At 37.4% G+C, this 25,991-nt stretch overlaps 1 protein-coding gene across 1 annotated transcript; it reads left to right on the top strand.

Moving 5' to 3' along the window:
* On the top strand, nt 1-24,798 carry LOC104606166 (kinesin-like protein KIN-13A). The gene is made up of 14 exons (XM_010271243.3): nt 1-247; nt 412-496; nt 615-883; nt 1,245-1,460; nt 7,695-7,880; nt 13,661-13,765; nt 13,887-13,964; nt 14,263-14,344; nt 14,956-15,118; nt 16,160-16,489; nt 17,075-17,293; nt 17,403-17,988; nt 18,113-18,178; nt 24,081-24,798. Exons 3-14 carry the CDS (start codon nt 668-670, stop codon nt 24,261-24,263), a joined length of 2,430 nt encoding a protein of 809 aa, XP_010269545.1. The 5' UTR covers nt 1-247; nt 412-496; nt 615-667; the 3' UTR covers nt 24,264-24,798.
* The last annotated feature ends 1,193 nt before the right edge of the window (nt 24,799-25,991 follow it).

Raw genomic sequence — 25,991 nt, forward strand, 5'->3', positions numbered from 1 at the left:
GCTGCAGATGAAATATTTCTTGTTCCTCATAAAAGCATCGTATTATATGAAACTCGTGATAGCTATTGCTATTGCAGACAGAGAGAGAAGGTTCAGAGCGCTCGCGATAGCCATTGCAGCGTAATTGGGCCTTTGTTTCTCTTAGTTTTGCTAGAGCCTGGATCTAATTTACGTTTTCAAGCGTTTGGACAGCAAATCTCCACCGTGATCGGCCACCAATATACATTTTGTTCCGGACTTTATCCTGGTAATTGTAGGTTTTATTTTCTGTTTCTTTCTCCAGGAGTTATTTCAATGTTCTGATTTGGAATAGATTCACAGTTTCATCTCTTTTGTATGACTACTAGGGCTAGATTTATTTCCTAATTGTTTGGATTAGGGTCACATCTATCAAATTCTTTTCGATTGCAGATTCAGAGGCTCTAGATCTCGATTTTTGAAATTTTGAGGAGAAAAACGTTAATGTTTTGCGTGATCTTCGAATTTTCGCCTCATTGTGAGTATAGATCGCTGAGACGCGTAGATTTAGGGTTTTCCATTGCCATTTACTTGTTTCTTGGTCAGTGAAACTTATCTTCTATTTGTTAACCATAATTTTTTTTTTTCCTTTGAAGTGGTCTTTCATTAAAAGTGAAAATTGGCTCCGCAACGTCGCGCACAACGCCACATGGGTGGCCAGATGCAACAGAGCAATGCCGCTGCTGCTGCGGCTGCTCTGTATGATCACCCAAGCGGTACATCCCTGCACAACGCAGGCCCCGCCAGCGATGCCGGCGATGCAGTCATGGCACGGTGGCTCCAGTCCGCAGGGTTGCAGCATCTGGCCTCTCCTTTGGCTTCAACTGGCATCGATCAACGCCTCCTCCCAAACCTCCTCATGCAGGTACAAAAACGTTTCCCCTTCATTGCATGTCATGTTTTCATTTTATTTTAGAATAATTTGTGATTGGGAAAAGCATCCTCATTTCTGTTCCCTATGGTAACAGAATGCTGAGATTGGATTCACACAGGATTAAAACTTAGGTTTACTTCTACTCTTACTATGAGTGGTTGGTTTGATTATCATCATCAGGATGATCAAGTATATATGTTTGCTGTTTGTTCCTTATTACTCGGAACTTCTTTTATTTATTTATTTATTTATTTATTTATTATATTGTAGCGCATTTTAATTTAATATGCATTTTCTATAAGGCTTTTGATTTTGAGATAATAAAGCAATCACGTCTTGATGTTATGGAAAGGGTTATGGAGCACAATCTGCAGAAGAAAAGCAAAAACTTTTTAAATTATTGAGGAACATCAACTTCAATGGGGAGTCTGGTTCTGAACCATACACACCACCTGCTCAAAGTTCAGGTACTGCAACAGATGGTTTCTATTCCCCTGAACTCAGAGGAGAATTTGGAGCTGGGCTTTTGGATCTTCATGCTATGGATGACACAGAACTTCTTTCTGAGGTATGTTGCCAAATGTTTGTGGTATATTTTACTCTATGAAAGGACACATTTCTTATCTGGTCTAACTATTTTCTCTTGCATTGGAAAATTATGCTTACTTTTTGTTCTTAGATTGAACCGTAGAGGAACTTCCAACCAATTGATTTGTGAAAAGTAATTAGTGTATTTTTACGTATACAGGGCTCTGTATTTTTCTCTACATCATATTGCAGCTTGGTTGAGCTATATGCTGTATATTGTCCCCCATACTTCAATTTTATACAAGTGTAGGGGCTTCTTACTTTGTTACACTTCATCATTAATAACTTCATTTTTGTTTGTTTTTATTGATAAAAAGAGGAATTAGTATGTATTAATTTTTTTTCAAATAATATCTAGCAAAATATAATTTTTCAAACAATACTTGATGTATCCATTTTATTTTATGCTCATGATTTTGAAGGAATAAAGACTCATCTTGATAATTTATGCATGACAGCAGTTCATGGAGAAATTGCATTCTGTTTATTTTCTACAAAACTGGCATTTATAAGAATTACTTATGATAAAAACTTATAAAAAAGAATTACTTAATATAAAAACTTATAAAAGAAAGAATTACTTATGAAAAAAAATGCAGCAACTTGTTTTTAGGTAAAGCTTTTACATATGCACTTCAGCTTTAACCTAGTTACATAATACTTGAAAAATTACTAGTTGGATTTGCAATTCCTTACTTTCTTAGAAAAAAATGGCATAGTGGAAAATGTAGCAAAAATGAGTTTATATCTAAGTAACCAAGTGTGGAGTGGATGTGGGAATGGGTTCATGGGAGTGCCAAATTTAGGAAACTCCTGATGTCAGGGGAGAGATGCACATTTTTGTTAAAGATCATGGATTTTTTCTACAAATTTGAGGGGGAAAAGGTGCATGAAAGAAGGTGGTATAGATGGATGTCCTGCATTGAATGGAAAAGAAATCCAACCTAACTTAGTGTGTATAAATGTCATGCTTTTCCAAGCATTTGCACACTGCTAAATAAAATGAAAATGTCTATATGCTTTAGCCTTTAAGTGATACAAGAAATATATATATATATATATATATCAGTAACTGATAGAATTTTATGAACTCAGAGAAAAAAATATGAGATACAATCCTGAGGCATTTTCATATGGAAGGGAAGCTAATCCATCAACCCTCTTTATAGAGGAAAACAAATACCACTCTATTACATGCTCATCAGTGTATTTAAAAGCATTACCTAGGCGTTGACTAATCAACTGCCTGGGTTTTCTGGAAGCATATCACATGGGTTACCTTCTAAGTGGGTTATAACTATAAGCATTTTAGTGGAAACAAATGAGCACTTATATTTGAACTATCTGGGTTGATTCAAGTGCTTGTAGGCTTAGAAATGAGGGATTTTAATCCTTATATATCTGTGCATATTACTTTGAACCAAAGAACTTACTAAAGATAAATCAAAATTTCCCTAGAAACCAGGTATTCCATAGTTGTTGTTTAGTCAGCAGTTATTTAGTGATTTAGGTTGTGTTTGATATCATTTTATGAGAAGTTGCAATGTTTTAGGTTGGTCAATATAAATTTTATGAGAAGTAAAATTGGCTTAAGTATAAAAGTATATGAGGTGTAAGCCTCTAGTATAAAGCACAATAGAGGTTGATGCCTCATATGCCTCTATGCTAAAGTTGTACGCTTCTCGCTTCAAGGGTCTGCGCACCTCTTGGCTGTTCCTCCAGGCATTTTCTTAGCACCTTGCCAGGAGGTGCACCTCCAGCACTTTTCAAAACACTGCTTCTTATAGGGTTGTGGAGAAAGGTGAATCTGATGGTAGAGGCGTAGAGCTAAATATATGGATTTCAATGAGGGAGATGAGGATGTGATTTTTGGGACGGGGGATACAGCTTGTGAAGTGCAGAGGACTTAAATAAGCAATGCATTGCAATTTGGTGATATGAATTACAGCTATGAGTTTGTTTAGGAATCTAGTGAGCCTCAAATCAATAACAAAGATGTGGAGAAGAGCTGTTCCTTTAGTCAAGGCAGTATGGATGTTAATCAGGAAAAGGGAAATGCTGGTCCTCTGTTGCATGATTCATCTGAGAGTTAGAATTGATATGTTAGAGATAGTGGATCTAAAAACAATAATGATAGGGGAAAGATATAAAGGGTATTAGAGAAAGCTGAATGCTGATTCTTTCAATGTTTTTTTCTTTTCTTTTGGTGTATTAGGCCCCTATAGGGTGAGATGATTTGTTCCCAATGGCCTACTGCACTTTTTTGTGTAGTATGGTGGTTATTAATGAAATATTGAAATTTACTGTTATTCATCAAAAAAAGAAATGCTGGGGGGAAGCCTAGAGTAGAGGTATGCTATTAGGTCTTACTTGGAAGACTAGGGTTTGAGTTGAGGCATAAAGATGTTGTTGCACAAGGAGATGGCTCAGAGGTTGACAATTGCAGACTACATATTTCAACTACAAAGGAAGCAATGGGGATGAATTAGAATTCTGGAGTTGGGAGGGGAATTAAGGGGCATAAGAATCATAGTTTGATACATACTACAAAAGCTTTTTCTTGTTTGAGAGGTGGTCTCTAACTCTCTATGGAATTGATCCTTGTAAGAAGTTTTAAGAGGGTTTACAAAAGAAAGGTAGTGAAGGAGAACAATCAACTGGCTAAAGGTGTTGTGGACCTATACAACGATCACATTTTTTCTCTTCCTTGTATCCATTTGACCATCAAATTTGATGGGATAATTTAGTCTTTATAAATTTGTCAATGATGGAGAGACTTGTGGTAATAAACAAGGCATTGCAAAAGCTTTGGAGGAGAATTCTTTGAAGATGCCTGTTGGGGGATGCACTTAAGGATCAAAATATAGAACATGGTTGGCTGATGGTCTGATAGACGTGTTGGGTAAAGAATGCATAAAAGAGATGTAGGATAAAGTAATGGAGGTGCCAGTGGAGGAGGCTAAAGATGATTTAGTAGTATTTGACATTTTAACCAAGTGTTGGAAGTAACAAGTAGGGGTGTCAATGGTATTTGAAAATCCGATTTCGAAGTCGAGATTCAACATAATCGAAACGAATTCGGATACTTGAATATCTAGTTAATCGAATTCAGATATCCTATTATATCGAATAGTTAATCGGATTCGAATTCGGATATGACTTGATTCGATTCGATAAATATTTGAATTCAACCGATTATTTAATTCTTATATATAATATATAAAATATTTAAGTGTTTTATATAATTTATATATATAATAATTAAATTATATAAATAATTTATATATTTATTAATTACCTAAAATAATTAATTAGTCGAATTTGAATATTGGATTTTCTAATCGGATTCGAATTGGGATATTGCCTGATTCGATTCGAATTCGATCCGTTTACACCCCTATTAACAAGAAGACCTTGATAAAGTGATTGATAAAGAAATATAAGTTGGAAAGAAATTAGGGTTGTTTATCTTGGGCAGTGAAGAGATCATGCCAGAAGTGTTTATGGAATTAGAAGAGGTGAGAAAGAAAAGTTTTAATCCAGATTCTACAGGGCCTGAAATAGAACCCAACTAGTATATAGGCGAGTTCTTTCTTCTGTAGGTGGAAAGGAGAACAAGCAGAAGTTATTGAAGTTATTAGGAGGTATTTTTGGAGGTGTTATGGAGAGGTTTGAGTGATATGTACAAAATGATTGCAGGTCGAGGGCTAATTTTATATTGGCAAATAGTTAAGGGCAAATTTGGTATTTTGGGATGATTTAGTAATTTTTGTGAGGGTTGTGGTTTTCATAGTGGATATTGTAGGTGGATAGGAGTCTTTTTTTATGATGTAGATGGGTAGGACTGTAGGAGTCTTTGTTATCGAGGATCATTTGTTTTTGTTGGTTTGTGGGTTGTAATTAGAGGAGTTGGGTAATTGCTGAATTGTTGGAGAGGAGAATTACATTTTTTTTTTCTTTTTTGGCTTCATCTTGCTGATACTGTTACCTGAGATTATCTTACACCACCTTGTCCCAAGCCTGGATAAGGAGGATGGTTGTGTCAGGTTGGAAGCTGGCATAGAAACTTTTGCCAAATTCTCATGAATCCTATGATGAATTCTTTGATCATCAGTATCATCTAAGCCTTGTCCCAACCATATAGGGAAGAGATCATTGAGGTGCAATCATGGTTCTAGCCAAAATGGAATTAAGGGGAGAGATCTGAATATGTAGGAGTCCAATTTGATTCAATTATGATTTTTTTTAATGAATCTTATTATTTGAATTGTGAACCACATTGAGTTTAATAATATTGCTTATGTACAAATGATGATAAAAAAAATATTGCTTATGTACAAATGTAAAACAGAATGGAATGGTGAAACAGGATTCATGTAGCTAACCCCATATCAGTGTTTTAAAAGCGAAGGCGCAGGGGCCAATTTGCGCTCAAGGTGCAAGGCAAGGCACACGTCTTTTTGAAACAAGGTGCAAAAATTGCTAAAAAATAAAAAAAATGTCAGAAAATTCAAAAAAATGCCAAAAAATGCAAAATATAAAATATTAAACATAATATTAATAAGAAATATAAACTTAAATTTTAAAATTAATGGTTTAAAAAACCTATTATCTAAAATTAAAATACATACACATAACATGTAAAGCATATTCAAATGAAAATTTAAAAATAAAATCAAACATATAAAACATTTTCAAGCATGTAAAGCCCACAATCTCTTTTTTTCCTCAATTGCATTACTTCAAGTAGCTAATGTGATGTAAAACATATTACATTCTTGATTCCACGAGTTACCTTTGTGCCACACCCCTCGAGGCAAGCCCAAATAAGTCCATGTTAGGGTCTTAAATTCTTAATTCTCACACAAAAAATAATGATTTTATAATTTTAATTGCCTTTTAAGAAGATATTCTATTAAGATGATTGAATGAACAACATTAGCAAATAGGGGGTTCTCGCAAATAGCACCTTGGCCCAGCCGTTAGGTTCAAAAAAGGCAAAAAAGCATACAATTTTCAAAAGGCGCACGCCTGGGCCAAGGCACAAGGTGCATCAGGTGCACCTAGGCACACCAGGCATGCACCTTTTGAAAGTGCTGCGCCTAGGATCTGGGCGAGGTGCCTACCCTAAAATGCACCTCAGTTGTGCGCCTAGGCATGCCTCAGGCACGCCTTTTAAATCACTGCCCCATATAATTGGGATGAGTCTTTGATGATGACGATGATGACAAATACATATTATTTATACATTATTAAATATGTATATGCATTTATTTGTCTCGGTTTCATAGGTTAAACTTTGTTGTTTCCTAGGAATAGAATTGCCTTGGCAGGCCATAGCTTCCTAGTTGCAGACTGGCTGCCTTACCACCCCCCGCCCTCCAAAAGGTCTACCACTGCCATTATGCTTCTTACTTTTTAGGAGAGATCCTACTGTGGTTCCATTAAGAAAGGTACAATTGGCAGTTTACACATAGAATGTGCACTTATGTGAAAGCTCTGGTTACTGAAGGTTGAATTAGTTCTGTGCTTGTCATTTATTATTAGTCTCCAAGGATCATCTTTTCTCCAATTTGTCAAAAATGAGGTACACAAGTAGAGGCGCAATTTGGGTGGGCTCAGGTTGGGATTTTATCAAAATTTCAATGGTCCTGGCCTGGGAGCCCGGGCCCGGTGCAGTGTACATTCTTCAGATTAGGTACCCGACTTGCACCCCTATATACAAGTTAGCCAAGGTTGCAATATTAAGTACTTACCTTTTAAACATGTCTTTGCACTAAGTTGCAAGTCTGTTTATATGATTCTATATTTTCTTAGTTTTGTCCACTTTTCTTTATAGGATTACTTCTATGAGAGAGAAGAAGTTGCATAAATGTGACTTTATTGTTAGTACAATGGATAAATGCAGTGAATCCACTATTGGATTGGTCATGAGACTGATAACCTCTAAGAGGATAAGAAAGAACACTGCAAGTTTTCCTTATTTTTTTTATCCCCTAAAATGCTTACTACTTTATATGTCATATTGATGGCAATTGCATTTTATATTAAAACCTTTCTGGACATTCATTTTAAATTTGGTCAGTAAGGCTTTTATCTTTTTGTGATGAAAATGCATGCGATTGGTTATCTCCTGTTGGTATATAACTTTGGAGTGCATATTTGCATTTCTTCCTTTGCTTTTGTTGACAATATTGTTTTATCCTGTTGGCAGCATGTTATGTCAGAACCCTTTGAGCCATCACCTTTCATACCATCTGTTACGAGGGGGTTTGATGATGACTTTGATGGAATTACTAGCAGGCAACCAAAAAACCAAACAGATGCCTCAATTAGATTGCCAACTACTGAAAAAGAGAGTAGTGCAAAGGAGAGCAATTTGGCTAAGATTAAAGTTGTGGTATGTTGGTTCACTTGTTGATAACTTTTCACTCTATTGTACAAATAATCTTTCTCAGGGTACAGTTTTTTTTTTTATCAATAACCAGAAATTTTAAGTGTAATAATAATCTACAAGCATACATTTGCCCTTTGGAGAGATAAGGATTCTTACCTCTTTACGTTTTTCTTGAAGTTAAGGTATGTTGGTTCACTTGTTGATAATTTTTCACTCTATTGTACAAATAATATAGTCTTTCTCAGGATACAATTTTTTTTTTTTATCAATAACCAGAAATTTTATTAATTGTAATAATAATGTACAAATATACATTCATGCTCTGGAGAGATTCTTACCTCTCTTTCTTTTTACTTGCTTTCAGCTGTGCCCAAAATAATTGATCTCTTCCCACTCCTTGCTTAGCTAGAGCATCGGCCATGCTATTTGCTTCCCTTTTTACCCACTAAAATCTCACATCCATTCCTCTAGTCAGCCGTTTAAACTTTTTAAGTTCAATCTGATACAACCAAAGGGCAGCCTCAACATCTTGCAACCATCCAATTACTAGCCTTGGATCACCTCCAATAATTAAGTTGGTGATATTCCTCTTTGCCCTTTAACCATAATCTCCACCCTTAAGCAATGTTTTTAAACCATTGTTGATTCACTTGGTTGAACCGTTCAAACCATCAACCAGATAAAAAAGTGGGTCTCTCCATTGTTGTCTCTCTCTCTCTCTGAGAAGATGGATCTACATTGCTCCTGTGCTCCTTCCTCCACTTCTATTGCAGCTGTGGGAGAGCCACTGTCAGCCTACCGGCTGTGGCTACTCGACCTTTCTCCTCACTCTCTGACTTTCTCAATCTTTGACACCTACAAATATCCAATCTTAATCTTTCTCCCATCTCTTTCTTTTCCTCTTATTTTTCCATCTACCCCAGTAAACCTAGATCTAAGGGAGTATATGATCTAAGGGTGTATATTCAAGATCCTGATTTAAAGGCTATAACATAACTACGGGTGAACTGTTGACCTGTGACCCTATACCAATTGGACTTGAGAATGGTGCGACTGTATGGCCTTCTTTATTTTTGAAGCTACCTCCTGTTCCTGAAGGGCCTGGATTTGCAATACTGCTACCATCAAAATTAAGCTTTAGAAAATCCTCTTAAGGTGGAATTGACTCTCTGCTTATGGATGACTTTCTTGTTGAAGTCCTTGCTTCTTCTGTCCAATTTTTGGATATATTGTCTATTGTAAATGAAGAGAAATTATCTAAACTTTTCACCTAATATGCCACCTTAATGGTGATGCATTCAACCATTTCTTCCAAACTTCTCTCCTTTTCCTTGAAGATTCTTGCATTCCTTTCTTCCCAAACTATCCAAATGATTGCTGCCCTTGTACATATCCACACGATTCTACTCTTTTTTATCAGTAAATAAAACATTTATTAACTCATCAATTGCTCATTGAAGTACAAGAGTTTAGAGTTTTAGCATTGTAGTGACCTAGATTACAACAAAGTCTACCCCCTTTTTTTGGCCAAGAAAATGTTGTCGAGGCAAATAAGCTTGGCATATTGGAAGGAAGACTCCACTTGCGTCTGAGCAAAGAGAAAAACCATTCCCAAATACAAGCAACAAATTGGCAAGAGACTAGCAAGTGATAGCAAGTTTTATCATTAGCTTTGCAAAGTACACATCAACAAAGAGATAAGCAACACAAAGGCATCCTTTTTTCTACAAGCAGCAAGTTTTTTTGTACTGAAAAACCTCCAAACTGAAATCTCCGCAGGATGTGTTGGCACCAAACCTCCTTTGTAGGAAAAGGATGTAACAAAGGGCAGACAAGACTCTAAAGAAGAAGGCACAAGTGAAAGAACCAAAGAGAGGAGTCCAAATCTGACTATTAGGCTTATTGGGATCCAAGTAAACCCCATCAAGAATTTTAATAGGCTCAAGGCATAGGGTAACTCTGAATCCCCAACTCTCCTTGCTAGTCCCTAATATGTTAAAACTGTTACTGGAGGCAGAGGGGGACACAAACTTTGAGACAATCTCTTTTCTAAAATTGGACAGAGCATACAGAGAAGGAAACTGGTCTTTCAAAGAGGATTGCCCTACCTATTCATGCTTCTAGAATTTAAAATTATTTCTAGTAAAAGATTCATACCTGATACAGTTTGTTTTTAATCCAACACGAAGTTACAACCTCAATATAATCTCCTTAGATTAGTGGTGAAATGAGTCTTTCTTTCCCTTCTATTTCAACTGCATTATCTTGTTTGATGGGAATTCCATTAAGGTTGAAAGCGTTAGGCCCTGATGGTTTCACAATGGCCTTTTATCAGGATTTCTGGGAGATCATCAAAGCTGATTTGGTTAGAGTGTTCAGAGAATTTCATATAAGGGGTATTGTCAGTCTAGGAATGAACTCAACTTTCATAGCTTTGGTTCATAAGAAAATTGGTGCTGCTAATCCTAAGGATTTCCGACCTGTCAGTTTAGTTACGAGAATTTACAAGATAATTGCCAAGGTCTTGTCTCTTAGAGTGAAGAAGGTCATTCCCTCCCTTATCTATTAGTTTCAAAGGGCTTTTGCTCAGGATAGGCAAATTGTGGGTCAAATATTAATTACTGATGAGTGTCTTGAGGCCTAGAAGAGATTAAGGAAGAAAGGGGTAGTGGTTAAATTGGATGTGGAGAAAGCCTATGATCTTGTGGATTGGGAGTTCTTAATTAATATCATGAGAAGTTGTGGCTTTGGGGAGCTATGGTGTAAATGGATTAGAGGTTGCTTACAATCTATCCACTACTCAATTCTTGTCAATGGTTCGGTGGTTGATTTTTTTGAAGGGTTTTGTGGTCTAAGACAAGGTGATCCACTTTTACCCTTCCTATCCACTTTGATAGCCGAGGTTCTTAGCAAGTTGATCATTAGAGCCAATGGTTTGTGGTTGATTAATGGTTGGTCAGTTGGGAGGGATGGAATCTAGGTAACTCATCTACAATTTGCAGATGATATCTTAGTTTTTTGCGATGGGGATTGTAGAGAGGGGGTGGAGAATTTGAAGTTGGTAGTGAATCTCTTTGAGAGGGTCTCCAAGTTGATCATTAGAGCACCAATGGTCTACGGTTGATTAATGGTTGGTCGGTTGGGAGGGATGAAATCTAGGTAACTAATCTACAATTTGCAGATGATATCTTAGTTTTTTGTTATGGGGATTATAGGGGGGGTGGAGAATCTAAAGTTGGTAGTGAATCTCTTTGAGAGGGTCTCCAATTTGAAGATTAATTGGGGTAAAAGTTTATTGGTTGGCATTAATGTATAGGAAGATGTTTTGGGGGATTTGGCAGGCTATTTGGGGTTTGAGAAAGGAAACTGGCTGATCAAGTATATAGGGTTATCCCTTGGTGACAACCCTAGCTAATCTTCCTGTCTACTACATGTTGGTTTTTAAAATGCCCTAAGTTGTTGTGAGAAAATTGGAAAAGATCATGAGAGATTTTTTGTGGGAACCCAAGGAAGGGAAGAAAGATCATTTGCTGAGTTGGGAGAAAGTGATGAAGCTTAAGGCAAAAGGGGGGTTTGGACTTTGGAATTTAGAATATTAGAGTGAAAAATTGGGCTTTGTTGAGCAAATGACTATGGAGATTCCCATTGGAAAGTGAAAGGCTTTGGCACAAAGTGGTAGCAAGTATTCATGGGTTGTCAAGTAATGGATGGGATGCTGGTTGACTTCACTGGGCTATTTTGGCTACCCTCGGAAAGTCATCCACGACTGTCTTCCTATCTTCCTTAGACACATCAGGTATGACTTGGTTTCAGATCAGAATATTTGGTTTTGGGAAGATATATGGATTGGGGAGTCCCATTTCCAATCTCAAAGGTAGACTTGTGTCTGAGTTCGTTTGTTCCCCTCCTCCTTTTGGTTTAAACTGGAATTTGGAACTCACAAGGAATCTTAGAGTCTGAAATTCCTCTTGTGTCTGCTTTGCTTACCTTGCTAAATCCTGTAGTTCTTGGGGAGGGGGTGTGGATAGTAGGATGTGAACCCTCAATTCGGTCAGGACCTTCACTTGTAAGTCTTTGTTTTAGCTCCCTTGTAACATCCTTACCTTCCCTTTCTCATACTTTCACTGCTAAGGAAATTTGGTGTTCCCACATCCCTCCTAGAGTCATTGCTTTGTTGGGAAGTGTACCACGGTTGCATTAATACTTGTGATAAACTTCAAAAGAAGATGCCAAACTTTGCTTGTCCCCCAATTGGTGCTGCTTATGCAAGCTTAACGGTGAGACTGCAGTTCATCTCCTTATCTCCTGTCCCTTTGTTTATCTGGGACTGGTCCGCTTTGCTTTTTAGTTGCAGTTGGCTTCCTCCTGTTAATTTGGGAGAGTTGTTTAGCCTTTCTGTTTGTAGCTGTTCTACTGGGAGGGGGAGATTGATGTGGAAATGTACAAGGGAGTGATCTGGACAGTTTGGGAGGAAAACACTTGAATATTTAGGGAAAGGAAAGGAATAAGGACGCATTGATTGAGGTCATAACCCTAAGAGTGACACAGTGGGCCAAGACCTTGGTTCTTTTCTCAGACTTTAAAGTAGATGTTTTCTTTTTCCGAGCTTGGGGGGTTATAGCTGCCTCATCTTCTAGAAGACAGATTGCAGCAGTGGACTAGTCACCCCTGCCTTGTGGCTGGTTGAAACTAAATTTTTATGGGAGTTGTGTGGGAATCCAGGTCCCTCTGGAATTGGTGGGATGATCAAGGATGAGGAGGGCAATATTTGTGCCTTCTTCTCAAGTCCAGTTGAGCAAGGAGAAGGAGTTGGGTTTTCAAAGGCTAATCATTGAAGGTGATTCCAAATTAGTAGTGGACTGGTTAAGGAAAGGGGTAGGAATCTCTTGGCATCTAAGGAACCTTAAGTGGTTCAAATGGCTTTCTTGGAACATGATTATTCAAGTCCAATGGGTTAGAAGATCTGCCAACTGTTTGGCGGACGGTCTAGCTAAACAGGGTGTCTATTTATATCCTTCACAATGTCTTGTTGTGCTTCTTTATTTGCTTAATGAATTCATTTTCTTAGTTGCTGATCAAAAAAAAAAAAAATCCATTAAGGTTGAGGCTCTGTCAACAACAATCCTTGGCAATCAGCATGGACACCTCATTTAGATGGGTCCAAAGGTCTGTGAAGTGTGAACTCCATAGCAGAGATGCCAGCTAGAGGAGTTAATGGGGATCATTTGTGCTTGGAAGCTGTCCCACCCCACTAGTGTTGGGGGGGGGGGGGGGTAGTCAAGTGACTAGTCTTGCAACCTTTTGTTTTCTTGCTGATAGAAAAAATAAGTTGCATTGATTTTTTACTGATAAAACATACTAGTAACTTTTTTTTTTGATAGAAAGAATATGAAATGTAATCTGATCTTGCTTTTAGTCTATCCGTTATGTCTATTAGAGTTTCAAGATTGAATTATTTTTTATGATCCACAAGACTGAATACTCTTCAAGAGCTGTTTTATGTTATGTCTTGGGAGGCAGGGTAATCTAGTAAACCAAAAGAAAACAGGGGCATTATTGTACTTGCACTTATTCTCTAATGTTCTCTTCTAAGAGAGGTTCGGCTGGTTTCTCTTAGCCCAAATCTCTCTTTCTCTTCTCTCCCTCATCTCTCTCTTCTTCCTGGTCTGCATCTCTGTTACAAGATTGAATTACTATATGAATCACAATCAAAGAAATATGAAACTGAATTCTTAACATATTTGTAATATGAGATTCTCTAATGTTTTAATGTTCTGTCTCAGGTGCGTAAAAGGCCTTTAAATAAGAAGGAACTGTCCCGGAAAGAGGATGATATTGTAACAGTATATGATAATGCATACTTAACTGTCCATGAGCCAAAGTTAAAGGTTTGGATACTTGTCTGCTGCATCAGAATAGCTTACTTGATCAGCCGGACTTGTCTTCCTAATGCATGCTATGATGTCGGATTTATGTTGACTTGGAGTTGAATTAAATTTCTGCTGACAGGTGGATTTGACCGCATACGTGGAGAAGCATGAATTTTGTTTTGATGCTGTTCTAGATGAACATGTCACCAATGATGAGGTAATACTAATATTGTCAGAGATTCTAATTTCCTATGCTGCTCTTTTTCATGTAATTTGGACGTTACATTTTTCTTGGTTGCTTTTTCATTTTATCTTCCTCAAGACTTACCTACAATATCCATTTTTTGCTTCGTCCTTGAAGCTATTAATACCAGCCTTATTTAACCATAGGCCCTCTCTCAATCTTTGTTCTGTTTGGTAGATTTTTTTGTCTCTAACCTTCTCACCCATGCTTTCATTTGTATTAGAAGATTTTTTATTTTATTTTATTTTCTCTAACCTGCTCATTGTAACAGGTATATCGTGTCACAGTACAGCCAATAATTCCTACCATTTTCCAGCGAACAAAAGCTACATGCTTTGCATATGGCCAGACAGGTGCGTAGAGATCTTGCTGTTCCCTTCCTCAGATTGCATACCATGAAGGCCACTGGCTATTTTATCGCTAAAGCAATTGATTGTTCCACTGATTTTTTTTTTCTGCAATAACCATATTTTTCTCAAAGCTAAAAATGTTAAACATCACTAATATCCAAGATTCTATTTTTTCCTTTTCCTTCTCAGAAGTAAAAATGATTGCCTTATTATATTCATTTTTCTATCAGTTAGTCTTATTTATTTGTTAGAAAACAAGTCTATTTGTTAGAAGTACAAATTTCTCTTATCATCATCGCTTAATTTTAAATGAAGAAATGAACAAACTAATAAACAAGTTCACTTGTGACCAACAATTGCAGGTAGGACTGTAGAAGTTACAAATTTCTGATGCATTGTACTGCTTTTCCCCCATGCAACTCACTCAATACTTAGTTTGATTTTTCTGAAATTTGTTTTTTGAGCATACCTCCCAACCAAAGAAAAAATAATAATAATAATAATAATAATAATAAAAGAATGACAAAAAGAAAAATAATTAATTATAGTAAGTGTTTTTGAAGCTTTGGCAAGGTAGCAATGATCAAAACTGTGTACTTCATAATTATTTTCAGGGAGTGGTAAGACATTCACAATGCAACCACTACCACTTAGAGCAGCAGAGGACCTTGTCAGACTATTAAATCAGCCCACCTACCGTAATCAGAGATTTAGGTTGTGGCTTAGCTATTTTGAGATATATGGTGGAAAGCTCTTTGATCTGCTCAGTGATAGAAGGTCAGTCTATTTCTCTGCTTTTGTTTTTGTTCCATCCCTGTATCTTGGGAATTCAGACACAAATTTCCATTGAGCAATTATTTTTTCATTGGAAACAGTAACTTACTTCATTAACAAAATATTACGATACAACTGTCAACCCCTACAATAGGGTGTTGAGTCCAAGGTAATCTTTATCACAGCACTGCCCAGAACAAACTCTCGCTAACAGTCCCTTGTTTGGCTAAGGTATCAGCTAGTCCATTAGCTGATCTTCTTGTCCACTTGAAGCAAGCACCAATCTCCCTTGTTATGTTGAATATTTCCCTCATAGGTTGTCTATAAATCCAGGTTCCCAAACTACCTGCTTGCAACCAATCAATTAACAATTTAGAGTCTCCTTCTATTTCAATTTGATGTAACCCCAACTGTTTGGCCCCGAAAACAAAGCAAAGATTCTGGGCAGTGTTGAGCAATTAATTGAGATTATAGAATGGTTAAACACTTGCATCCAGGGCTTCAGGCTTTTCTTTTTGTGAGTTATTATTATTATTATTATTATTATTATTATTATTATTATTATTGTTATTGTTTATTGTTATTGTTATTGTTATTGTTATTGTTATTGTTATTGTTATTGTTATTGTTATTGTTATTGTTATTGTTATTGTTATTGTTATTGTTATTGTTATTGTTATTGTTATTGTTATTGTTATTGTTATTGTTATTGTTATTGTTATTGTTATTGTTATTATTATTATTATTATTATTATTATTATTAGGAGTAACCAAAAGAAGGAAAGTGGTGTTGAAAATAGACTGGCCCAAGTGACCCAATAGATGTGAGTCGCCCCATCTAGGGAAGAGAGCTTCTGTGCAGTTTGTACAGGTCTAGGAGGTCACACAAAATAACTATGGGATGTGCTTGTGGATAACAGCTAGCAAACACAAAGCCTTAGGATTATTATACTTGGTATATTTTACAGGGATATCTTGTTCTTGTGTTAGTAGCATATTTACATTTTATAGTGTTTATTTTTCCATGTAAATGTTCTTAACTAGGAAACTCTGCATGAGGGAAGATGGACGACAGCAAGTTTGCATTGTTGGACTGCAGGAGTTTGAGGTCTCAGATGTACAGATTGTTAAGGAATACATTGAGAGGGGAAATGCAGCACGAAGTACAGGCTCTACTGGTGCCAATGAAGAATCTTCAAGATCACATGCTATTTTACAACTTGCCATTAAGAAGCATAGTGAGATAAAGGAATCCAAAAGACACAATGATGGAAATGAATCCAAAGGTGCGAAGGTTATTGGGAAGATCTCTTTTATTGATCTTGCTGGTAGTGAACGAGGTGCTGACACTACTGACAATGATCGACAAACAAGGTATGTTTTACTATGTTCTTTTCCTTTCCCTATTCCAAGTTATTTGCATCAAGTCATTGTAACATTTATAACAACTCATGTTTTTTATACTTATTTACCCTTTATTTGTGAATTATGATCTGCAGTGTGAACTTGTATGTACACAGGTCTTATTGATCATTTGTCAAATGCTCTATACCTTGTTTGAGTTCAATCTACATTTAGCTAGCCATATCCTCTGAACACATTGTTTAGTTGTTAGGTAGACCACAAATAAGCTTTGGCAATGGCATGCCAGTCCATTCAATGCACATCAGATGGGGGGTTTAACTATTAGATGGGTCCAAAATGAAATAAATTCAGCCACCCAGCCTATCACATTCTTTAGTCAGCAAAAGGGAACATGATATGCAATTCAATCAACAATAGTCATTGTTTGGAACTAGCATATATTCTTGTAATGTGGGAGATCTTCAAGGGGAACCACTTAAGTGGGGGAGATTGCACCGACTTTTTGAGTATATCTGTGGTATCACTCTTTTTAGACTATACTACAAATCTTTATGCTTCAATCTTATCCACTTCCACTTGCTTATACTATTGCAGGATTGAAGGAGCAGAAATTAATAAAAGTCTTTTGGCCCTCAAGGAGTGCATTCGTGCCCTTGACAATGATCAGATTCATATCCCATTTCGTGGAAGCAAACTCACGGAGGTACTCCGTGATTCCTTTGTTGGCAACTCAAGAACTGTGATGATCTCTTGCATTTCTCCAAATGCAGGGTCCTGTGAACACACACTCAATACTTTGAGATATGCCGACAGGTAGGACCGGTTTGAATGTGAATGAAAATATGCATCAATAGAAATGGTGCTTCCATTCTTCCTATTTATATTTTGAATTGATTCATAAAAGAAACTGCTGATTGAACAGGGTTAAGAGTCTCTCAAAGAGTGGGAATGCTAAAAAGGATCAGGGCCCAGGTCCTGCTAGTAAGGAATCTTCATCGGTACCATCTTTGCCAGTCTCTGTTGAGCCAGAGGATGGTTATGACCAAAACCAAGAAATGAAAGCGACAGATATGGGCAGAAGGGTTGTAGAAAAAGAGAACTACAATTCTACTGCTGATTTTGACAGACAGCCCTCTAGCATGCCTTCAAATTATCACTTCAATGGCAGGGAGGATGGTGGAATGATTTCTTGTTCTTTGGATCGGGAGAGGGTTGACTTGAGAAACACATTTGGTGGTAGTACTAGTCATAAAGTGTCCTCTATTCAAAACACAAATAATGCTCTAGAGGAGGAGAAAGTGCAAAAGGTGTCTCCCCCTCATAGAAAGATCAAGGAAGAAAAATCAGAGAAGCAGGGAAACTGGGCAAAAAGAGATGGTTCTGGATCTGACTTGTCAACTAGCTACAAGCAACAGAGTTCATATGATTCTACAGTAAACAACGTTGGAACCAAACAATATGAACCTGAGCCTCCTTGCCATGATGGAGAGATCAATGCAATACTTGAGGTAGGATGTTTGCACAAATCCCACTATAAAATTTTATTTTCTCTATTTTGTTATGTTATAATAAGGCATGTCAAAGTTTTTTTTTTTTTAATGTTGATATTCTTTCCTGAATCCGCTTCTGTAGGAAGAAGAAGCTCTAATTTCAGCTCATAGAAAAGAAATTGAAGATACAATGGAAATTGTCCGCGAAGTAAGTCTTGATTTTTCGCCCTCTCTTTCAAGAAGTTTATGCCCATATTTTGTTAATGATATTTGTCGTTTCACATGTGAACTACCAATTTTTTCTTTTTATTTTTCTGGTGACAGAACAATTGTTACGCACAATTGGTTATGTTATCCATTCAGCTTCAATCACTTATTATTAAATCATTTTGTGAGGAATTTTTTAGAATACAGTCTATAATTCTATACCCAGGTACTTTTTGAAGGCATTCAGTGGATGGGACCATGATCTTGATCTGATCCAAATCTAATACAATTAAGCGAATTCCAATCCTAAATATACTAGAAGGCCTAACATGTGGTGCCTCCAGAATCTCTCAAGGAAAAGATTAGCTTAACAGCCCCTATGTACTACCAAATGTGGTACTTCAAGCCTAACATACACAGACATAGATTAGCCAATAAAGTTCATAATTCTCTATACCCATTTCTTAACGAGCTTATTATCACCTTGGAGTCACCTTTTAGAGTCTCCTTCACCAATAGGCTCCGAATACCAATGTTTTAAAATGTGGAGGCATGAGGCGTAAGCCTCCTTAAGAGGAGGGGGATGAGGAGGGAGGAGGAGGAAGGGGAGGAAGAAGAAGAGGAAGGAGGATCCCATTTTTCTTTATGTTTAATAAAAAATCTTTATTTTCTTTTTTTCTTCCCTTCCTTTTACTTTTATTTTTCTACTCTTTATTTTCGTTCCCTTTCTTTTTTCCTTTCCTTTGCTTTTTTTCTTTTTTTTACGTCTTTTTATATGAGGTGTGTGTGAGGCGCATGAGGCGTATGCCTCTAGTATGCCTCATGAAAAAAGCGTAGGAGGTGTATGCCTCAAAGGCGTCAATGCCTCTTGCATACGCCTTCGTACGCCTCCCACGCCTTTTAAAATGCTTCCAAATACAAAGCTCTAATTTTTCTTCCTTTGTTTCTTAAAACTTTTACCCATTAAGGGCCTAGATTCCCCTCGAACACCTATGTGAAGGACAATTATTCTTACCTTTAGGCCATGCTAACCAAATATGTAGAACATTTAAAAGGCGCACCTAGGCGGATTTTAGGGTATGCACCTCACCTAGGTCCTAGGTACAGCCCTTTCAAAAGGTGCACGCCTAACGTGCCTTGTTGTTCATTCATTATTTTTTATGTTGAAAATTAAGAATTTAAGGTCCTAACATGGACTTGTTCGGGCTTGACTTGTGGGGCATGGTACAAAGGCGACTTGTAGAATCAAGAATGCAATATGTTTTACATCACATTATCAACTTGAAGTAATGAAATTAAGAAAAAAAGAGATTGTGGGTTTTACATGCTTGAAAATGCTTTATGTTTGATTTCATTATTAAATTCTCATTTGAATATACTTTACATGTTATGTTTATGTATTTTAATTTTAGACAATAGATTTTTTAAAACATTTATTTTAAAATTATGTTTATATTTTTTATTAATATTATGTTTAATATTTTTTATTTTTTGAATTTTCTAACAGTTTTTTATTTTCTTAGCATTTTTTGTATTTTTGTGCCTTGCTTCAAAAAGGCGTGTGCCTTGCCTTGCGCCTCAGGCACAAATTGGCCCTTGCGCTTTTAAAACACTAGGTTGAGGTAGTTGTTGATGAGACTCATCCAGTGGGGAAGGGGGTGTTATGTTTGTGCCCTGAATCCTTTATTGCAACCTGCTTCATGACAGGCTCTGAATCAAGTTGACAAAAAACCCAAAGGCAAAATTCGTGGTACAGACCCAGTCCATATTCAGCTAATGGGTCTGACCTGAATATGAAGAGTTATGTAGTTTGGGGGTTTTGTCTTGTATATTGTTGATTCTATAGTGGATTACTTCTCCTTCAGCCGTGGACATAGGCTATAAGTCGAACCACGCAAATCTGTGTGTTCTCTGTTTTGTATTTCTCTTTATCTCTATTTTCTCTTTATTTTATTGTGCCATTCGAATCTGTCTGGGGTTTTCTCAACAGGGGGAGTCCTACAATATGAACAAAATAGTAAGCACAGTACTGGAAGTTAGCAAAATACTAAGCTTGGGAAAAGCTGTGTAGTGGGGGTGAATTTGGAGGAGGGAGAGATCAGGGAGAGTGCTGAAGTGCTGGGGTGTGAAGTCTCGGGGTGGCCTTTGAACTACTTAGGGTTGCCATTAGGTGATAATCCTATGAGAGAGAGCTTTTGGAACCCGATGGTGGAAAGGTTTGAAAAAAGACTGGTATCCTGGAAAAAGAACTACCTCTCTCTTGGTAGGAGAACTACACTAATTAAGGCCACGCTTGCTAACTTACCCATCTTTTTTCTTGTCGGTGTTTAAAATCCCAATGAAGGTTGCTAACAAATTGGGGAAGCTAATGAGAGATTTCCTATGGGAGCCGGGAGAGGAGAAGAGGGATCACAGAGTTAGTTGGGAGATAGTGTGTAGGAGTAAGACTTGTGGTGGTTTGGGGCTTGGGAGTATTAGGAGAAGGAATATGACTCTTTTGGGAAAGTTGTTGTGGAGGTTCCCTATGGAGAAGGAGAAGCTATGGGCTAAAATAGTGGCAAGTATACATGGGCTGGAGTACAGTGGATGGGACGCTGGAATCAGAGCTAGGATCACAAGCAATTCTCCTTGGAAAGCCATTCATGACTTGCTACCAGTTTTCTCCCCTAATATCAGATATGATTTGAATTCCAGTAACTCCATAAAATTTTGGGAACAAACCTGGGTGGGGAGTGCCCCTCTAAAGGATCAGTTTCCTTCTTTGTTTGCTCTTTCTGATTCGAAAAATGAGCCAATCTCGTCTTTCACCACCCCATTCTCTTCCACTTCTGGGATTGGGTGGAACTTGGTTCTAAGAAGGGATTTGAGGGACTCAGACTTCGACAGTATTTCGAGCTTTATTGCACTTCTTGATAACGTTGTCTTAGACCCCACTAGGGCGGATTCTAGAATTTGGACACCTACCCCCAATGGCATATTTTCTTGTGTTTCTTTCTTTAAAGTCTTAAGTCAGTCCACCAGTCCTACTTTCCCCCCTTTCCCTGTTGATGAGGTTTGGTGCAGAGCAATAGCTCCTAGGGTTGGCAGTTTTTGTTGGGAAGCTTATCTGGAAAGAATCAACATTGGTGATCTACTCCAAAAGAAGAGACCCAATACTTGCTTGTCACCTCATCGGTGTGTTCTTTGTAAAGCGGATGGGGAGACTGGTTTTCACCTACTGGTGTCTTGCCATTTTGCGAGGTCAATTTGGGAGTGGGCTTTCTCCCATCAGACTTGTAGGGCCTTTTTTCCCCTTCTTTTTTCAAGTGGCGGATAAAAAGGGGAAGGTCTATGTGGAGAGGACTAAGGGCTGCAGTATGTTGGACACTTTTGGAAGAAAGAAACTCCAGGATATTCTCAGAAGCTGAGGGAGGAGCAGCAGATCTGAGGGCTAGCATACATATTAGGGTTGTACAGTGGCTGAAATTTTTGGAGCTATTCACAGATTACACTGTGGATGACATGTTGAGGAAGTGGGGTGAAATTGCAAATTGCACACAGACCAAGTCAGTAATGAGTGTGGCTTGGACCCCTCCACCTGGTGGATTCTTGAAATTAAACTTTGATGGGTGTAGTAGGGGAAATCCGGGACAATCGGGGATTGGGGGTGTTTTTAGGGATGAGAATGGGGTCATTTCTTCCATGTTCTCAGGCCCAATTGGAGTGGGTGACTCCCTTAGAGCTGAGATCTTTGCAGTTATAGAAGGAGTCTAGAAAGCTAAGGAGTTGAACATCAGGAAACTCATAATTGAAGGGGATTCAGAGGTGGTGATAGGGTGGCTGATTAAAGATAACAATGGCTTATGGAAGTACAACAATGAGAGGAGGAAATTCAAGTGGCTGGTGCGGGAGATGGAAGTTAAGATATATGTTGGGTTAAAAGATCGGCTAATTCCCTAGCTGACGGTTTAGCTAAACAAGGGGCAGAAAGGGATTCACTGTTTTGGGCTAAGCTGTAACTTTAGTGTTTTTTCCTTTTTTTCCTTTTCTTGAGGTTCTTTGTTGCTCTTGGAAGATAAGTGTGTTTGTCTTCCTCTTGTAAATCTTCTATCGATGATTTAATGAAAGTGTTATTGATAAAAAAAAAAAGTTAGCAAAATATTGGGTTTATGCTTGTTAGGTGGGGAAGAATTTGTGAATGAAGCATTCAGAGAGAGTCGGAGGAAAGAAGTAGGGTGAGGATGAGAAATGAGAAAATTCAGAGGCTGGTGGTAACATTGATACCTTCATGGCCCAAGAGAAGTTGATTTCAGGTGGAGGTGACGAGGAAGCTGTAAAGGGGGAAAGAGAGAAGAGAAGGAAGAAGGGATGTTGGAATCTGGAAAAGTAAGGTTGGGTTGGTAATCTCAAAGGAAGTTGAGAAAAATCTACAGAGTGACCGAGTCAGACGCTTCAAGAATCAAAGGAATCAGCATCAGATACAGGTTTCAAAGATGTTCACCAGGTTGAAAGGCGGCCTGCTTGTTGTAGGTGTAGGTCCTAACAAGGTATGAAAGAAAACAAAAAGGTCATCAAAGAGAAGAAAAGTGAATCTCATCCAGGGAGCTAAAGAATCGAATTAAGACAGAAACATCACCTGGTTGGGTTGTGGGTCAGATTGTTATTGGGGGTTGCTCATGTCGTTTATTTGGGGTTTCTGGGGGCGTGAAGGACTATAATTATGGTGTTTTCATGTTTATATGAACTGAAAGGATAATAGGGTTAAAGGGTATAAGATGCGTGTGGTTAGGTGGATGCAAAATCTATTGTCAATTGGGGTTCTACATCACCTTCCTTTGTAATTTCTTTTTCCTTCTAATAAAACATTTCATATACTTTCAAAAAAAAATGGCTACTGTCAATTGGGGTTCAGCATATGGTGCATTTAAACTCAATATAGACCAAAGAAGTGAGTACATAGAAAATGTAGGAGGCCATTGTTTGATGGAAGGTTTTGATTGATCACCATCCCTTGATGTAACATTTACTTTTTGATGACTAAATAAATCAAATATCTGGTGTCATCTTATTGAACGGGATAGTAACAGAACTTAATGCTCTATGCATTTAAGAGGACCAAAATATTATACATAATTTAGGAGAAATAAATGTCTTAAGTAGGAATTCAGAAATCAGGAAATGGCTGATTTGGTCATTTGGTTTAGAATATGGTCAGAAATGAACCTAGGAGTAACTCCAATAGGTGATTAAAATAAGGCATAGAACATCTACAACAACAACCATAAGAAGCAATCTGTTGTAAGTTGAAGGGACTGGAAGGAGCTAGGGGCAGACCAAAAAGGAATGCACTGAAGTAGTAAGAAATGATTTAAGTGCTCATAATTTATCAATCGTATGACACTAAATAGAATGGAATGGCAAAACAGGATTCATGCAGCTGACTTCATATAGCTGGGACAAGGCTTAGATGATGATGATGATATTTAATTTTTTATAATAACTAATTATTTCTTGGCATATTTAATTTAAGTGTTAGCTTTCAATTAAAATATTGTAGGTTCAAACTCCCATTCAAATTTGAATATCATTTTATCAACTAATCAGATTTGTGTACACAATAAATGAAAATGTGACTGGATCAAATTTGGTTATTCTCAGATCTTATCCAAATCAAACTCATCAACCAATTAATTTTAAGTTGTAATAACTAATTATGATGTTCTTTTAAGTCCTATTAATCCATATAAGTTTTCTCTGTGGTTTTTTCTTTTGTTCTTAATATTTTTGCCCACTTTTTTTTATTATGGCAGAAATGTTTTCTCACTTCACTTTTTCTTTGCATTGTAATTGCTGGACTATGCAATACTTGTTATTATAAATATAAAATGTTGTGATCTTCATCTTCTATGGTTTTGCTGCATCAGGAGATGAAACTGTTAGCAGAAGTAGATCAGCCTGGTAGTCTCATTGACAACTACGTTACCCAGTTGAGTTTTGTTCTTTCGCGCAAGGCAGCAAGTCTGGTTAGCCTTCAAGCTCGTTTGGCAAGATTCCAGCATCGCCTGAAAGAACAAGAGATACTGAGCCGCAAGAAGGTTCCTCGTTAAGTCAGTTCAAGGTTCCCCCTCCATTTCAACCCAAGGCCTCCTTTGTGAATCTTGCATCTCAAAAACGGCACCATTTTGTGTTGGTAATCCCTTGTGGTTTCTTTAACTTGTTACCATATCATTGTGGTCAATTGTTAGAACATTTCATTATATTTGTACATTGGCTGCCCCCTCCCCACCTTCCTTTTTTCTTCCTGGGGGAGATATAGATTTATCTGAATTTCTGTTCTCCTTGCCCCTTCTATTCTTAAACATAATTTTCAAGCAAGGAGCTGCGTTACATGGAGGTGCCAGGGAGTGCATGTGTCTTTGAGCTCATGACGCTAATCAATTTGCAACTTTCTACCTTGGGAGAATCATGGTTGATTTTGGAATTTGTTGTCCAAGGAGATCATTATGTAATCAAATGTTTTGTTTCCGTTGAGAGTTTGGTAGTTAGAAACTGGGACTTAAGCGGAACAGGGCCAATTCCTAGTCAGTTTAGTTTGCAGACGGATGAAATAGAATTTACAAGATATATCACACTTTATTTCAATCTGTTGCTTCCGCTCTTCGCAAGACACCCTTGTTTTTAGGGATTAGGATTTAGGAAGCATTGATTTTCAAGGGTTGCAATTTCTTTTTTTTATGACAGCAATTTTTGAGAGGCCGGAAGGGTCTGAAACTAGAAGAGCTTTGATCAATCAGACTTCCCCTGGATGAATTTTGATAAATATCAGCCTATTGGTTATCAGTCTGCGAGTTTGGGGTTGTACTTCACAATGTCTTGAAATTACTATCATTCATATCTTATTGTCAGAATCGTTACTAATTCGTATCTGAAATTATCAATTACATGTCAAAGCATTATATTTACCTAGGTAGAAACTAGAAAGTTAAGGCTGTACAGCACAGAGGGGAGGCAACAAGCCCTCTCTTTTGTCCCATTAGGGAATGTTTGGTTTACAATCCGAATCAAAAGTAAAATCTACTGGAACCCGAATTGAAATGGTCTAATTAATCTGAATGAAAATTGGAATCAGTTAGAATGGAATTTTAAATGGTAATGGGGGAATGTCACTCCCATTCCATCAAACAGTTGGAATTGAAATGGCCTATTCGCATTCTAATTTCAGACCCCTATTCCTAAATAGACCTCCGGTCATGTTACCTCCAAGATATTTCCACATCAAATGTTATCCCTGAGTTTCCACTAAGACTCATCCTACTCACAGACATCCGGTCATCCTCTATCCTTTAGGGAAATCAACATCCTTTGCCTTGCCACTCCACTTACAAAATGTTATCCGCACTCCAAAGACTGAAACTATCATCAACAATGGTTTGGGATTGTATGGGTATAGACGTCGAGTCTGTTATACATTGCTAAACAATGCATAGCCACACAGGGTCCAAAACTGGTAACAGAAAAAGGAAAAACCAAAGAAAACAATAGATGGCGAAGAAGCAGGAGTTTCATCACCTATCCTCAATCAATTTCTCTTCCTGTCTTCTATTACGTACAAAGAAAAGAGCTACTTTAAATGGTGACAATGAACAGTGTTAACTGATGTGAACGCCACAATATTCTCCAAATAGGTAGGTGCAAGAGACGGAGAACAAGAGAAGTATCCGCCAATCGGTTAGGGTTTGTAAGAAAAACATAAAGATTAACTGCAATATTTGGTTGTTCAACTTTGATTTACTTTTTTTATTTTATTTAAATATTTTTATTAAATATGAAAAATG

The sequence above is a fragment of the Nelumbo nucifera genome, chromosome 4 (genome assembly GCF_055504915.1).
Source record: "Nelumbo nucifera cultivar China Antique chromosome 4, China Antique-T2T, whole genome shotgun sequence".
In the NCBI taxonomy this organism is placed as follows: Eukaryota; Viridiplantae; Streptophyta; class Magnoliopsida; order Proteales; family Nelumbonaceae; genus Nelumbo; species Nelumbo nucifera.